The sequence below is a fragment of the Misgurnus anguillicaudatus genome, chromosome 25 (assembly GCF_027580225.2).
Source record: "Misgurnus anguillicaudatus chromosome 25, ASM2758022v2, whole genome shotgun sequence".
Lineage (NCBI taxonomy): Eukaryota > Metazoa > Chordata > Actinopteri > Cypriniformes > Cobitidae > Misgurnus > Misgurnus anguillicaudatus.
This window is the reverse complement of record NC_073361.2, coordinates 280,015-296,267: the sequence shown is the minus strand read 5'-3', so window position 1 is coordinate 296,267 and position 16,253 is coordinate 280,015. Positions and strand designations below refer to the sequence as shown.

The 16,253-nt window shown below is 36.7% G+C and overlaps 1 protein-coding gene and 1 long non-coding RNA gene across 5 annotated transcripts in view; both read left to right on the top strand.

Moving 5' to 3' along the window:
• cdh19 (cadherin 19, type 2) overlaps nucleotides 1–16,253 on the top strand; it is a 177,317-nt gene that overhangs the window by 44,045 nt on the left and 117,019 nt on the right. For all 4 annotated transcript variants that reach the window (XM_055182378.2, XM_055182377.2, XM_055182376.2 and 1 more), the window contains exons 4-5: nucleotides 12,903–13,022; nucleotides 14,912–15,079. In XM_055182378.2, coding sequence (XP_055038353.2) covers nucleotides 12,903–13,022; nucleotides 14,912–15,079 — 288 coding nt within the window. The remainder of the gene's footprint in view (nucleotides 1–12,902; nucleotides 13,023–14,911; nucleotides 15,080–16,253) is intronic.
• LOC129453716 (uncharacterized) lies at nucleotides 3,767–5,189 on the top strand. The gene is made up of 3 exons (XR_012368159.1): nucleotides 3,767–4,811; nucleotides 4,899–4,942; nucleotides 5,094–5,189. It is a non-coding gene; the product is annotated as an uncharacterized lncRNA (long non-coding RNA).

Below are 16,253 nucleotides of genomic sequence, written 5' to 3'. Positions count from 1 at the left end.
CATTGCCAAAAGACTGACAATTTTCAGATCTGTGTATCATCAACATAGAAATAATAATAGAGACCCAGTGACCGTAGCATGTGGCCGAGTGGTTGCGGATAAATGTGTAAAAGAAAAGGGCCTAAAACGGTGTCCTGGGGAACACCATAGAAAACAGAGCTGGGGTCTCATGTATAAAACGGTGCATAGGATCCGAACTAAAAGTTTTTGTGTGTTTAAAAGCCAAAAATGACATACAGTAAAAAAATATTTTGATTTATAAAACCATGCAAACTCATACCTGTAAGCAATGTTTCCTTTATAAATTACAGATCACTTACAAGTATGGGTATGTGAATCAGCCTCATATCCCGCCCTGTACACGCCTGTTTTAAACCATAAATAGTCAATGCAAATCACTTTCTGAACGCTGATCCGCATAATAATGAGACTGGCATCCAACTGTTTGTTCGCAAGATAGTATGCTCTCCGCCAATAAATGCAAGCCATTGGCGTAATCATCTAGCAGTGCAATCACACAGGGGTCACCGCACCATTTATATGTTTACAGCAGTTAGGGTGCACTTACACTATCCAAACAAAACCAAACCGTGCTCAGGCGCGTTTGACCCCCAAAGCCTGGTTCGTTTGACTAGTCTGATCACTCTTTACCACGCTTGGGCACGGTTTGGTTAATCGCGATCTGGCCGCCTTGCAATGGTGGGCTGGAGCGTGGTTCATTTGGGCTCAGGAGTGGCGCGGTTGTGTGAGTGCAAAAGGAGAGACGTTAATTGTGCGACCAGTCACCTTCATCTGCCGCCTTATAAAAACCTTCTGATGCACGCAGCAGGGTTACGTGAATGTCTGAGTTACACCTGTGACAGACCAACTAAGCAATACGATGGCATGTGAGAGGGCTGTGTGCAGGGGTGCATTTTGATAAGCAAAGGCCATTTTAAAAGGCCCCCTTTTACCCATAATTTATATTTGTGCTAATCTAAGAATACAATTATATTGCCTACCTTTAAAATGTTTTCTTCCTAGTTTTTCTTGCTGCGAAGTCTTTGATAATGTCAGTAAACTCCAGAGACATTAAAGTTAGCTGACAGAGACGATCCTGGCCCATTACAGAATGCAGCCTGTTTTTGACCAAGGCCAGCTTTGAAAATGACCACTCACTGGTGGCATTTGTAACAGGTAGCGTGAGAAATAAGCGTAGAGCTATGTTTGAAAATACTGAAATTAACATCCGTTGCTTAATCATCTTAATGAGCGCTCTTGCTGTAGTGTTGATTTCCTTTTGGATACTTGCTTTAAATTGTAAAAGCTTATCCACTAAGTCAATTTCCAAATCTCTGCAGTATTTTTTTTTTGCAATTTTGTTGCAGACAAAAGGGGCTCCTCTGGAGTCAGGGGCAGAATGTTTCTTAAAAATCCAAAATGCTGGTTTACAGTATCATATGAATGGAATCGGCGGTCCAGCTCCGCTACGAGTCTGTCAATCACCAGTATAAAAACACTTGAAGAAAACTGATCCCGGCCTGACAAACAGTGGTCCGGCTCTGTGGATTCATCACAACACTTTTGCGTTTTTTTCTGGTGCTGATAGTTCACTTTATACACGTCAGACACGGTTGGAGACATTTGCTTTGCCGTTGCCTCAAAACTGTCAAACTGATTTCGGAGCTCTGCCACAAAGTCTCTTAACGATCTTAAAGGCACACTGCGGAACTTTTTGGCCACTAGGGGGCGCGAGACATGTATTCTTCACGCCTATCGCCCCTAGAGGCCACAGGCGCCGCAGCACTGTCGCAAAGGAAAAGAACTGGCCAACCTTAAAACTAAACTAAAAACTAAACCTTTAAAATGCTAAACGATCAAAATTTTGAGGCATCAGGGAGAAACGCAGTCATGTTACAACTTTCTGATGAGGAACTCGTGGCAGAAGCCATTTCTCAATCTGAAGGTTGCAGCCTCCGGATGTCGTATTTCTAAACTGCATACGTCATCATATTTCAGAATATTAAAAATTATAAAGTTGACTATTATACTTAGTAAATCATAAATTGTTGCAGTATGCTTATGACTTGCGAATGTAATGCTCAGTTTACCTTAATAAACCAGGCTTGATGACGTATGCAGCCTGCATATTTGACCTCCGGAGGCTGCAGCCTTCCAATTGAGAAATGACCAGATGTATTTCCTTGCCTTTTTCCAAACAAATATTGTTGCATCGTCTCTCTCTCCCTCGCCACCAGAATTTTCCGCAATGGCGCTCGTTTTTCCTCTCTTTTGTGTGAAAATTGTCGCTCCAAATTCAAGTAAACTGATTTGTTTAGGTCTGTCGCTTTGGGATACGTCATGCGAGTGACAGAGGAACGCAGCAAATGAGGAAGAGAGAAGAGAGAAATGCTCGGATCTGATTGATGAATGAATAGGGTTTGGTGAATGAATAGGGTTTGATTTTACACTGTGTGAGTTTGAGCAAGTTTGACTGCTATAGCATCCTGGATTGTAATGTAAATACCATAGACAGTAAAAGAAAGGTAAATACATGAACACGTGAATGCAGCATCTGAATACAGGGAACTATATGCAAGATAATCGCCGTCATTTATAAAGAAGATCGCATTTATGTATAAATCAAGATCGTGAGTTTATATAAACATTGCCTTAAAGGGGAATCGAACCCGTGTCGCCGTGTCATAGGTCCGTGACACTAACACGATGTCACAGAGTCAAATAATAGAAGTTGCTCTCTACACTCCTTAAGTAGCCTCCTGCAAAATTCACGTAAAAAAAATTGTGTGGAGGAAGTGACGTATGCCGTAAAGCAGTCGAATTTTGTACTTTTTTTTGTGCTCTGGTTACTACCCGAAACCCTAAGTTTTAAAGTATGAGTAAAAGCGATACAGACCCCGTCAGGCTATAGTAGACATGTCATTTAACCTATTTAAAGTCGATGTAGTACCACAAGGGTCTTGAAAATATTTTATAAAGGTTGAAAAACTACATGGTGTTGCTTTAACAAATCTACAACAAGACATAAGTCAATATCAGCACCCTGGAGGGATGTGGTTGTCTTATAAAATCGCTGCAGAATTGTGTTCCACATGTTACAGAGGAAAGCAATTTCCAGTTTATCCATTTTCTTGTTTAGTCGACTGCCTTCATCATGAGTGGTCAACTGCTGGTTAGTGTCATCAGGTATCGTTCTCAGTGATTCCTGGATGTTTGCGTAATTTAAACAGAGCGCTTTGGTGGCTTGTGCATGCGCAGACCACCTTGTATCTGAGAGTGTTTTTAGGGTCTCTATCCTGCTGTTGTCATTTGGTTGTAAACCGGCGGTAATAGTCTTCCATCGTGCTGGTGATCTTGAGCAAAAATTAAAAAGTGTCTGAATAAAAGAGAAAAAGTCTTCTGTTTCTAGGCAGCAGTTCACGCTGTTTACGCCAACCAAATTAAGCATATGGGCAGTGCATGGGACCAATTCAACCAAAGGGTTTATCTCTTTTATACGCGACTGCAAACCTTTATAACAGCCAGACATGTTGCTGGTGTTATCCTAGCTTTGACTTCTGCAATCATCAAAGTTTATTTCCATCTCCTTTAAAGCATTCAACACAGCTGTGCAAAGAGAATCCCCTGAACGACTTGTGGTAGGCAAAAATTTTAGGAAACGTTCCTCAATGCACCCCTCTTGTGAGACATATCGTAAAATGAATGTGAGTTGATCAGTTTGTGCCACATCGGGGGTAGAATCAACACTGATTGAAAAGTACTTAATTTGTGTCAGGATATCACAAAGAACCTTCTGCCCCATTAGCTGAATAAATTCTTCATATATCCCATGAGAGAGATAACAATGGTTTCCTTTTCCTGCATTCCCATATTTCTCAATGTGTGATTTTAAGAAGGAATCAAACTGGCTAATTAATTCTAAAATTCCCAAAACATTTCTATTGTTTACCCAAAACAGCGCTATGACCCCTTAAAAGGAAGTTTGCGCTCTGCTAGAAATTTAACAACTGCTACCACCCTTCATAACACTTCAGTCCAGTACTCGCGCTCAGTTTCAAATTGTTTCTTTAGCTCTGAGTCCATCTGTCTTTTCTCTGCACTATCAAACAAATAAGTTAGTATGCCTTTACGGTGTGTCTCGGAGCCTTCATGCTGCATTATGCGCTCCCTGCCATGTTTCCAATCATTTAAACCACTTTCGAATAATTTGGGTTTATCTCCAAAAATTTTACACGCAAAGCAAAAAATTTTCCTTTGGAAGGCAAATACAAAACCCATTCTCTGGGCACACTCTCACCATTGCCAAGTTCACGTCTGAAATAGTTTTGTGAAAAGTGACGTTTCTGGTGCTTATACACGCGTTCTGAAGCCGACACGACAACGTTTTTATTCTCATACAGTTCTGAGGCCGTTTCAGAAAGGTGGTTGAATGCCAGGGGTGGAGCGGGGGGGTGGCTTTTGGGGCTCGAGCCCCGAATGTTTTGTCAAAAGCCCCGAATCTTGTCAGATCTGTAAAATGAATTCATCCAGGACGCTAGGTGGCGGCACTCAGCTTTAACTCTCCAGTCCCCCACTCAACTGAAAATGAATAAGAGATGCGTGTTGAATGCAAAATAACATTCTGAATCTCCCCACAGTAAACGCATTTTCAAAGTGTCTTTATTATTACAGTGCCTTCGTTATTACTGTAAGTGTATATTTATAGTTATGTGATGTAAATACTCTTAAATAGCGTCAACTGATATATTATCTGCATGGCTAACGTCTAACTTACTGTGGTGCTCTGGTCTAGTCTGCCTCATTGGTCATTGGTAACGTTGTATTTAAAGTACATTTAATAACAGTGAATTAAAACTTTGAAAAAACTTGCTCATTGTTGAATATATATTTTTTTATAGATGGATATACGATTTATATTTTTAAAGACGTCAGAAGTAAGAAGGTGAGAAAGTATATAGTTAGTTAGGTATGTTTTGTCCATATGCATTTGAAATTCGCAATGATTTTACCTCAGAAATACATTAATAGATAGTTATAAAATGTGAATCCCCAATCTCTTACATTAAAATATCCTTATGTGTGATAACTGTCAGTGCAAATAGGAAGAGAGGAGGGTGGAGAGAGATCACAGACAGACAGATAGACAGAAAGAGAGAAAGAGAGAGAAACGCTTCCATAAGCAGGTGAGAAATTATTCTGTCAATGAAGTCAAACATTGTTATTCTTATGTAGCTTTATAGTTACTGGATTAGCCTTCAGCAAACATGTTTGCCTATTTTATAAGAGAAGTTAAAGTATCATTGTCAAAATTTGTTATGTTGCAGTTTCAAAATGACAATACCAGTATTGGGTAAGTTACTCAAAAAAGTAATTAATTACTAGTTACTAATTACATCTTCAATCATGTTATTAAATTACTTTACAAATTACTCCAAAAAGTATTTAATTATTACTAATTACTTTCTAAATCCTATTTAGTACATGATACAAGGATAGGCTTGAAATGGCTCGAAGAAACAATATATAAAAGTACATCAATTATTCTGGTCCCACTTTAGGGTTAATTTCTCTCTATTAATGAACTATTAACTTCTTTTGCCTCAATATACTCCAACTACTGCTTATTAATACTAAAGTAGTTGTTTATTTTAAGTATTTGTAGAAATGGGGAGGGTTAAGGGTGTAGAATAAGGTTTTGCAGAATCAGGCATTAATATGTGTTATTTAAGTAGGCCTACTAAAAAACAGTCAACATCTCAGTAATATTAATGCTAATAATCAACCAGTTAATAGTGAGAATTGTAAACTAAAACCATGTTAAATCCACTATTTATTATAGTATACATAATTGTTCTACAGTCCATAGACAGTATTTAGTTACATCAGAAATAACTGTAATTCGATTACAAGAAAAATAAGAGTAATCCCTTACATTACTTTTTCAAGTAATTAAATTACAGTAACTAATTACTTAGTAACTAGTTACACCCAACACTGGACAATACAGAGAACACTTATATTAAAAATAGTTTATAAAGCTTAAAAAATAGTTTAAAAAATATCAACAGGGGACCAAGCTTTGAAACCCCTAGATTTGGGCTAAGCCCCCAATGTCTACAATGTCTGGCTCCGCCCCTGTTGAGTGCAAACTCTGAGTTTGTTAACCCTGAAATAAGGGAATCTCTGAGTTTTCCGTTTCAAAAAGAGAGGTAGGTTAAACCTAAGACAGCGGGGTATTAAGTCAAGCCTGTTTTAGAAGGAGAGGTAACTTATACTCAGAGTCTGTTTCCGGAGTAACTTACTCTGTGAATCTAACCTGGTCGGGAGCAGGTTTTATCCTGTAAACTTTGAGTTTCTAGTGGTCTCCTCCCCATTTCTAAAGGAGTAGCGGTGTTTAATCTTGTTAGTTGCTTTAGTACATTCATTCATTTCGCACATTTTTATTATGTACACTGTAAAATATGTTTTTAGCTGTCTTTAAGTTATAATCAAATTGCCAGTGGAAATCATTTACCTTGGTGCTTTATATGTTTAATAAATTACACTTAAATAAAATAAAAAAATGTAAACAGTATATTGAGATGACTAGTAAAGCCAATTTGATATACTTACGTGCAGAGACGTCTAAGTGACTAAAATTTTAAGTGCTTTTATAGAGGATCCTGTAGATGATGATGCTGAATTCATTTGTAGGAATTTACATTTATGTTGCAAGAGGATTTTGAGACCCCGAGTGGACTTTTGTCATATCTACTTGCATTTATGTGAGCTGAATTATAATTTTTTGCAGTCATTTTAGAAATATAAACATCCTTATGTCACTAATATCTGTCTTTGTGGCCGTGTTCTTACATCTAAACAGTTGTCTTGACATTTATTATGTATCTACACGTCATTATCGCTGGTATAGTGGTTAGTGCTGTGCGCAGTGGTTAGGGCAGACGTACTGTTGGCGATCTGAGTTCGAATCCCGGCCTGGCAAATTTCTCTTTCATTCATGACAAACATTTGTAAAGTTCGTAGCCTTATATACCAAAGTATTATGCTTAATTTCATTTTTAGCTGAGCTGCTGTCATCTTTTCCATTGGATTGTAGTGATGGGCGATACCAGTTATTTTCTTGTCGATCCGATACCAAGTACTTTTAAGACAAGTATAACCGATACCAATACCAATACTTCTATGAATTTTTTTTTTATCTATGTATTAAAGTGATTTTATGGGGTCTTTTGATAGCCATCATTAATAATATCAAATAAAATAGACATGACAACTTTTTGCACTGAACATTATTACAAGATTTCTTCCCTTTATACTTTTTGGAGATAAAACAATTAAATGCTGACATTAACATTTTCCTCTTATTTTTTATACTGATAAAATGTACTGCTTTTGATAATAAAATAAAACCCTGATGAAAGTCAGTATACTCGAATGCACTGAAAATCAAACCAGGGATGACAGTGAGGCTGCACTTCGTCGTGCTCTCTAAGATATTTTGCCTTTTGATGCTTTGTCATATTTGTGGTATTACCAAAATGGCGTTTTTTTGTTGTTCAATGTCACACGAGGCTTCGCATTATTAACTGACCGCAACAATGCACTTAAACCCATTTTTAAACCTGCTTGCACTGTGTGCTTGTAGTGACTGAGCGAATGAACGCAGCGGAAGGAGATGGGACTGAATGAGCGAACGCGGTGATACAGCGGAAGAAGATATAGTTCCCACTGACGTTACAATTTAAGTGTATTTATATTCAAAGCGGCGTCCAACTATTACTTAAAATTCTAAAATCACTTGTTTAAAAACAAACAAAGAAACAAATAGAATCGATACTTGTACTTGAGAATCGATCCTTTTGATACCAAGGCAGGATCGGAAATATTGATACTTTAGGATCGCTCCGCCCATCACTATTGGATTGCATCTGCATGAAAATGAATACAATAACGTACAGTCCTCAGTTTATTTACTTCTGATATTTTAACTGTGATGAAGAATTAAATGTACGCATTTACTAGAGTAGCAATTTCCAAAAACAACTTTTTTCTTTAAAATATATGCTCGTAGTTGCTGTACACTTGCAGTAACACTTTCAGTTTTAGTATTAAGAAGGATTAAGACCTCTTTGTCACATGCTGGTTGCCATGGTAAATCGTAATATCGGAGCTCCATTGATGATGGCTTTTCATAGTCTCTGTGCACGCGCTTAATTCAGAGTCAACCTACTCAGAGTCGATTGAACTAACTCAGATCAGCTGTTCTGTAACCAAAAACTCTGAGTTTAAACTTGAACTCTGAGTTGACTTACTCTGATATAGGAAACTCTGAGTTAGTTGAACCTCCTTATTGAAACGGGCCCCTGGTCCTTTTTTGGTCCAGTATGCTCGTGCATTGCTGTCTATTTTATCCCCAACTCCAGGATCTAAACTGAAGAAATCGTTTACGGTGCTCTCAAAACAGGTGTCAGTAGGGCTTGCTCCGCTGATTTCTTCACTCTCCCCCAGTGCCACCCCCAGGTTAGTTGAGGTAGACTCTCTCAAGTCTTCTACTTGCACATTTGCAGCTGCATTACTGACACTATCAGTGCCCATAACAGGTGTAGATGTTCGCTCACCTTTAGGGTGTTGTTCTTAAAGTTCTGTTGTTTTATTGCCACTGTCTTGATCGTCAACAGGACATGTTTTAGATTCATGCAGGTCGTCACTCTGTCGAGCGGTTGATTAGCAGGCTTGAAATATCCTGTTTTCTTCAAAAGCTGCTGGTTGCGCTGTTCCATTAATTTGTGCATTTTTCTTTTTTGTGCCCCACTATCCTGCTTGAATTCCGCCATCTTTCACACTATATAGCACTATAAGCAGTCAATGCAGACTAACGGTAGGACGCGCCCATTATGCAAACAACGTCAATTACGCAACACACGACCTAATAAAGGAAATTTTGATTTTATTTATATTTATTTATTAATTACTACCTTTTGTACAACTACTATCTACAAACCTGAAAATCGTTTTCAAAATTTTACAAAAAAAAGTTCATTTTGTAGGCCGTTTCCCTGTGCAGGCCCCTGGGCTTCAGCCCATGTAAGCCCGTGCATTAATGCGCTCTTGGCAAACGACCCCGAATAAAAAAAACATAGACTTAACATTACGATGGGTTCCAGGGTTAAGAGAGTGCTTTACTTCCTGCTTTGTTCAAAACAATCACATCCTAATGACGAAAACATGTCCAGACTTGGATCGAAAAAAGTACAGTGTGAGCTGGCTCTGGGGGAGTAGGAAGGGGGGACAATCGCGCTGGGGCATGGTTTGCTTTAGATAATCTGAGTGCGTTTAGTCTCATCATTAACATCTAGCCAAAATCACATCTGTAAATTAAATGTTTTTTGCTCCTTTAGGGCACGCATCTGATATATGCGCGCAGAAATATAAAAATGTATCATTTTAATTTAAAACATAAATTATTAATACCCAACAGACTTACATTTAGAAATTATTATTATCTTACTTAATAACTTGCATATATGTGAGTATATTGTAGCCTATAATAGGCGAATGCATGTTTTTCATGATGGTTTTTTCATGATGGTTTTACATTATGAGTTTATGTAATTCAAATATAATTAGCATAAATTAAATGCCTCAAGTTGGAGGTTCAATCTGGGCCCTTTAAAAGGGTAAATTTTTCCTTTCATCAAGGCCAAGGTTGGGGATCTTGGCCGTAAAAAGGTTGGTGACCACTGGGCAAGTATGTCGTTGGCTAACACACAGACAAAGCAGCATGTATGCACATCCAATATGGAAACACGGGCAAAGCAGCAGCGATGCACATCCAGTATAAAGGTCACTAGAATAGTTCAGTGGGGCAAAGCAGCAGTATGTTAGCCTGGGAAAACCCAGACAACTTAAGGCAAATTTAGATTTGCTCTGCAAGTAGTCTGGGAAAGAGGCCATTCAAGCCCATTTCTAATGCAGAGAAATCGCGGGACCAATCAGAAACGTTGGGGTGGGCTTTACACAATGACGTGAAGCAGATTTTGTACATTACAAAGATGGATGTCGCCGAGCCATTGGAGAGACATCTGTGGTGATGCCCCTTTGGAAATGATTTGTCTATGAAGTTCAGTTACTACTAAGAATGATCTGGTTTTAAAACCTGATAGCCTGCGCGAGGGCGTGGGTGCACTGAAGAGCTATTTATTTACATAATTTAAATTGCTGTTAGTTTAAATGTACTTACATTAAACAACTATACATCATTAAAAAGTGTTTTGATTTAAGATTTAGTTTTTGACCTTTATTTTAATCTGAAAATCCTAGTGACAGTAATTTCTTCATTTTTGTCAGGAGTTATGAAAATAAAAAACGGTACATACCTTTAATTTGAAATATAACCCTCAGCCGCACTCATTGATAAAAATACTCCTCCGTGATCGTCATGAAAACACTCGATAAAACAACATCCATCGGGGCTTTTAATTCAAAGTATGCATATTTGGAGAAATATTACTTCAATTTTATATGTTTACTTCAAATTTCTGCAGGGGGGGTAATATTTCACCCATTTTTATTCCAAACATGGCGATATGAGCAAGCTGGAGTCTGCAGTCATTCACACTCATTCATACGTGAAGCCGGAGGGTGCTAAAGTCAGACAGTCTCAATATGAAACTTTTATAGAACAAGACGTCAGAGCTCAGCTGTCAGTCAGACGTGAACTTGAACAGTGACGTGCAACGATCGATCGCTGTTTTTATAATAACATGCAAATAAAGATGTTTTGATGTTTTAAAACCATGGAGACAATAAACACGATTAAGATTATATATGGTTTGTCTGTATTTTTAACTCTATGTCTGGTATTTTCATAACAGTACTGTATATTATAATGCTATGCTAATCGAGCAAAGCTAAAAGCATAAATAGCATACATTTTTTTATTTTCGGTCTTATTTTATGATCCAAAGGCACATCAGATCACGCATGATTGTTTAAGCACTCGACTTTTGATGTTATAATGTGAGTTTTATTATAAATGCTTTTATTTGTAGTGTTTTGATGGCATGCTAAGCTAACGTAGTTCTAGCTGTTCTGTAAACATCTGCTGTCTGGAGATATGAGATATGTGTTTCTAGGAATAATTTTGACTGGTAAAGCTTCTTTAAGGTAAGTTTCTTTTTCTAAGAAAGGAATTTAATAAAAATAAAGTGAATTGAGACGAAAGGAGGAAATAAAACACTAAATAGAATGTATGAGAAATTATTAATAATAATAATAATAAAATAAACATTTAGAAATATCCCGGATTAAAAGTTGTTAATGACTCATCCGGATGCTTATTTAATGAGTCTGTTTAAAACACGGAGCAATAGGACAATAAACTGAAAGGATGTTGTGAGATATAAATAAACAAACATTAGCTTAGCATTTTTGCTGTTTTCTCTAAATAAATTTACATGACATGGGTCTAAAAAACATTTCATAAAATACAGAGTTTTAGAGGTATCATCCTCAGATTTAAAACAGAACATGGTCAGACCTGTGGCTTTATCTGCAGAGCATTTCTAGATTGCTCCAAGGCCAGTTTCATTTAGATTTTCATAACAATATTTCATACATGTTTGGTGGAGTTAATAAAAAAGTATAATTTAAGCTCTCTATAACAACTTTTTTCATTATGACAGTAACTAATTTTCACCTCTTAATAAACTTCCAAGTGTCTGCTTTCAAATGAGACCAAACTTATACTTTTAGTGCAAAGACTTCATAAACTGAATCTATTTTAGTTTGGCTATGACAGTTTTTGTGGGAAGGTTCAGAAAATGGAAAAATGTTAAGAGGTTTTAACCAGGCTAGTCATTGGGATACTTTGGGGATAGTTTTGAATGTCCATTGGGATGGTTTTGATACGCGTATCTGGCAACCCTGGCTGTGCACTTGCGCAGACGTTTGGTTCAGATTATATAGAATGTAAATTTCGATCAGATTGCAATATTTAGGGTGCATGTAAACTGTATTGTCTTAACCTTCAATCAGATTAAATTCAGTCGGATTGAAAAAATGTTGTGCAAGTAAACATAGCCACAGAGAGATGAGCCATTAGGGGGTTGGGTCTTAACTCTTTCCCCCGCCATTGACGAGTTATCTCATCCATTAAGAAAAAACGCTTACCTGGCAATGACGGGAATTTCCGGCTTTCCACAATACGGCTATTATCCACCAGGTGGAAGTAACGCCTCAGTTGAAAGAAAAAGAACTCTGTGTATGTTTTAAGGATCGCTCTGCATCTGATCTCTATCAAAGGTCCTTCACAAAAATGGAATTATCTCAGCTTCTTGCTCAAAATTTGATGTTTTTAAAGAAACCTACTGATATTTGAGAGGTGATAAAACGAGAACTAATGAAGGTAGGATGAAACTGCTTTTTGTTTAAAGCACTGTTCTTTCATTTGATATATTGTATGTTTAAATATTTAAAGAAGAACATTTTCTGGAAGGCATTAAACTTTTGTGAAAATCATGAAAAATGCTGGCGCTGGCTGGCAACTTTTTTTTTTAAAAATGCTGGCGGGGAAAGAGTTAATCTTCTCACGTGTGAATCATATAATATTCATGGCCATTGACCCTCCCAAAAAGTGTTTTACAAAGATAAATCAATATATTGCTTCATGTGAATCAGTGAGTAAAATTATTTTTAAATATTTGTATAGCAAATTCTCGGCTCTACAAGATATTTAATGTTTTGTGATCAAAAATTATATATATATATATATATATTTATTTACTAATCATGCATAAACATAATTTACTTGTCATTTTGTGGTGGGCAGGAGAGTAAAGGTGACACATTGAATTTGTGTAAATGTACTGGTGTTCATATGTTCGCTTCTCTCTTCTGCACAGGGACCACAGTCATCCAGGTGACAGCCACAGATGCAGATGACCCCATGTTTGGGAACAACGCTAAACTCATTTACTCAATTCTGCAGGGAGAGCCATATTTCTCAGTGGAGCCCAAAACAGGTGTAGATTCAAATCAATTATACAGCAGCAGCGGCTTGTGTTTGATGTACAGATTTTATTTAGATGTGGTATAATGAGCAGTAATGCACATCATTTCAAACTTTAGCATTCTACAGTACTTTAATGTCACATGACCTTGCCACATTGTGGGCCCTATCATCAATGATGGGCAGTAACGCGTTACAAGTAACGCTTTACTGTAATCCGATTACTTTTTTCAAGTAACGAGTAAAGTAAGGGCTAACAATTGCAAAAACAGTAATTAGATTACTGATACTTTCACGTAAGCAGGCTGTGTGTGTTACTGCATTATTTAACCTAGGCTGTTTCTCAATATGCATTCTTCAGCGATCTTGCATACTTGTGTCCTTGCTCTACGTCATCATTAACAGTTGAATTTCAATTCCAATTCTCAAGAACACAAGTACAGAGGACGGATGAAAATACCCGGATGTGTTCTTGATATCGAGGATGCATGAAATCTGGGGAGGTCAGGTGACCAACAGGAAGTTTGCACACATCTCAATTCTCAAAAGTGCGTTCTGTGTTCTCGCGACCTTCTGAGTTCGTTCTTCCAAGGTCGCCTGGCAAGACCAATCTCCACGAGAACGCAAGTCTGTTCTTTGCATTCTTGGAATTGAGAAACAGCCCTTGATTTTGTTTCGTGAGACTGTCTCGTGTCGTGACGTGAGTCGAGTGACAATGACGTTATGAGAGTTGTGGGTCAGTCAGCGTAGTGTTGAACATGAAGAGACAACATGGAGCGCGCAAGAGAACAAGACTATGCAGCGTTTAATGCCACCACAACATCATCAGCTCATTTGCATTTTAAAGGACACACCCAAAACGGCACATTTTTGCACACACCAACAAAGTGTCAATTTTAACATGTTATAATAAATTATCTATATTGTCTAAAAACTAGACTTATTTGCCTAGGTCATTTTGCTCATCAAGAAAATACATGTTAATCTAAGAATTTTTAGATATTTTTACTGAAAACAAAACTTTTTTCGCTTGTTTTATGCACAAAATCACTTAAATTTAAACAAACAATAAACAAACAAACAAAATGGGGGAAAAACATTTTATCCTATCTATATTTTTTCTCTGCTTATAAACTTTTAAAGGGGCCATGGCATGAAAATGAGACTTTTCCCATGTTTAAGTGCTATGATTGGGTGCCCAGTGCTTCTATCAACCTAGAAAATGTGAAAAAGATCAACCCAATAACTTAGTTTTGGTAAACCATTCTCTACAAGCACATACACAAATAGGTAGTTGAAATTTGGCTCTCCTTATGATGTCATAAGGAGCTCTTATTAGAATAATACTGCCCCCTTATTATGCACTATCCAATCACAGCACTGCCATTTAGTGCAGAGAAAAAGAGAGAAAAAAATAATTAACAGCACAATTGAGTTTCAGTTGCAACAAACCACCATCATTGTGATCAGTGTTTGCCCTTCATCAGCTCATTTGCATTTTCAAGGACACACCCAAACCGGCACATTTTTGCATACACCAACAAAGTGGCAATTTTAACATGTTATAATAAATTATATGGTATTTTGAGCTAAAACTTCACATATGTGCTCTGGGGACACCAAAGATTTTTTGACATCTTAAAAAGTATTTTGCCATGGACCCTTTAAATATGGGTATTTTTCTTTAAAAATAATTTTTTTCCTCCATTTTTTTAAATAAATTCTGTATAAATTCTAGTGGATAATTGCAGTATTACAGATTATCATAAAACCTCATCAGGAACACGTTTTTTTAATGCAAAATATTTTCTCTTAATTTACGAGATAACTCGTCAATGGCGGGAAAAGAGTTAAGTTATGTTTTTTGGGGTTATTGTATATTATTTATTTTTTATGCCACAGGAATAATTTTGACATCGTGGCCCGATATGGACAGAGAAGCCAAGGAGACATATCAGGTTGTGGTTCAAGTAAAAGATATGCTTGGACTTACCGGAGGCTATACCACAACAACCACAGTGACCATCAGCCTGACGGATGTCAATGACAACGGGCCCATGTTCCAGCACAGTGAGCATGCAGAACGCTACACTACACAGAAATGTGTCATTGAATAAACCAAATTACCTAACACTCTTTGTGATGATATGATGTTTAGTTTAGCGCACATTAAAAACAATAATCTGTGAGATACTTTTAAATACAGATCTGATTGTATTGTAGTTTGAGCATTTTAATATAGTAAAAATACACATTGTATTTAAAGGTTCCTTTCAAAACACCCAAGGTCTTGCAAGCAAGCAAAATGGAATATAAAGACTAAAAATCACAACATCACAAATTACAACAGCACAACAACACACATTGTACACACAGGTGACCAGTGCATGGATAAGAACTGCAATGTTATTCTTTGTGAGAGAAGGATGGAGATGAATAATATTATGGAGATGAAAGTAAACAGTGCACGCAATGTTTATGTGGACCTCTAGGGAAAGTGTGCTTTCCAGGATGACTTTTAAACTTTTAATCATCTCGAGGCTGGGTTCAGGTGTGAGATGTATAATCTTAATGCCCTAAAGCATATGGCAAGCCGTTTTAATATTTTTTCATTTACATTTACTAGTATCTATTTTTTAGGTACTAGTTCTTATTTTTTAGTTACTAGTATCTATTCGATTAGATACTAGTTCTTAATCATTAGATACTAGTACCTAAAAAATAGATACTAGTGCTTATTTTTGAGATACTAGTGTTTATTCATTAGATACTAGTACTTATTTAATAGATACTAGTATCTATTCGTTAGATTCTAGTTCTTAATCATTAGATACTAGTACTTATTTATTAGATACTAGTAACTAAAAATTAGATACTATTGCTTATTTATTAGATACTAATACTTATTAATTAGATACAAGTGCTTATTCATTAGATACTAGTACTTTTTAAATAGATACTAGTGCTTATTCATTAGATACTAGTACTTATTGGAATAGTGACTAGTAATTATTCCATTGTTACTAGTAACAAATCTCAAAATTTTCCCATTGATTTCTATGAAGATCGGTCATTCAGATATCAACTATTCAATTCTGACTAGTATGTATTCCAATAGTCACTAGTACCTAAACATTAGATACTAGTGCTTCTTTATTAGATACTAGTACTTATTTAATAAATACTAGTATCTATTCATTAAATACTAGTTCTTTTTCATTAGATACTAGTACTTATTTATTAG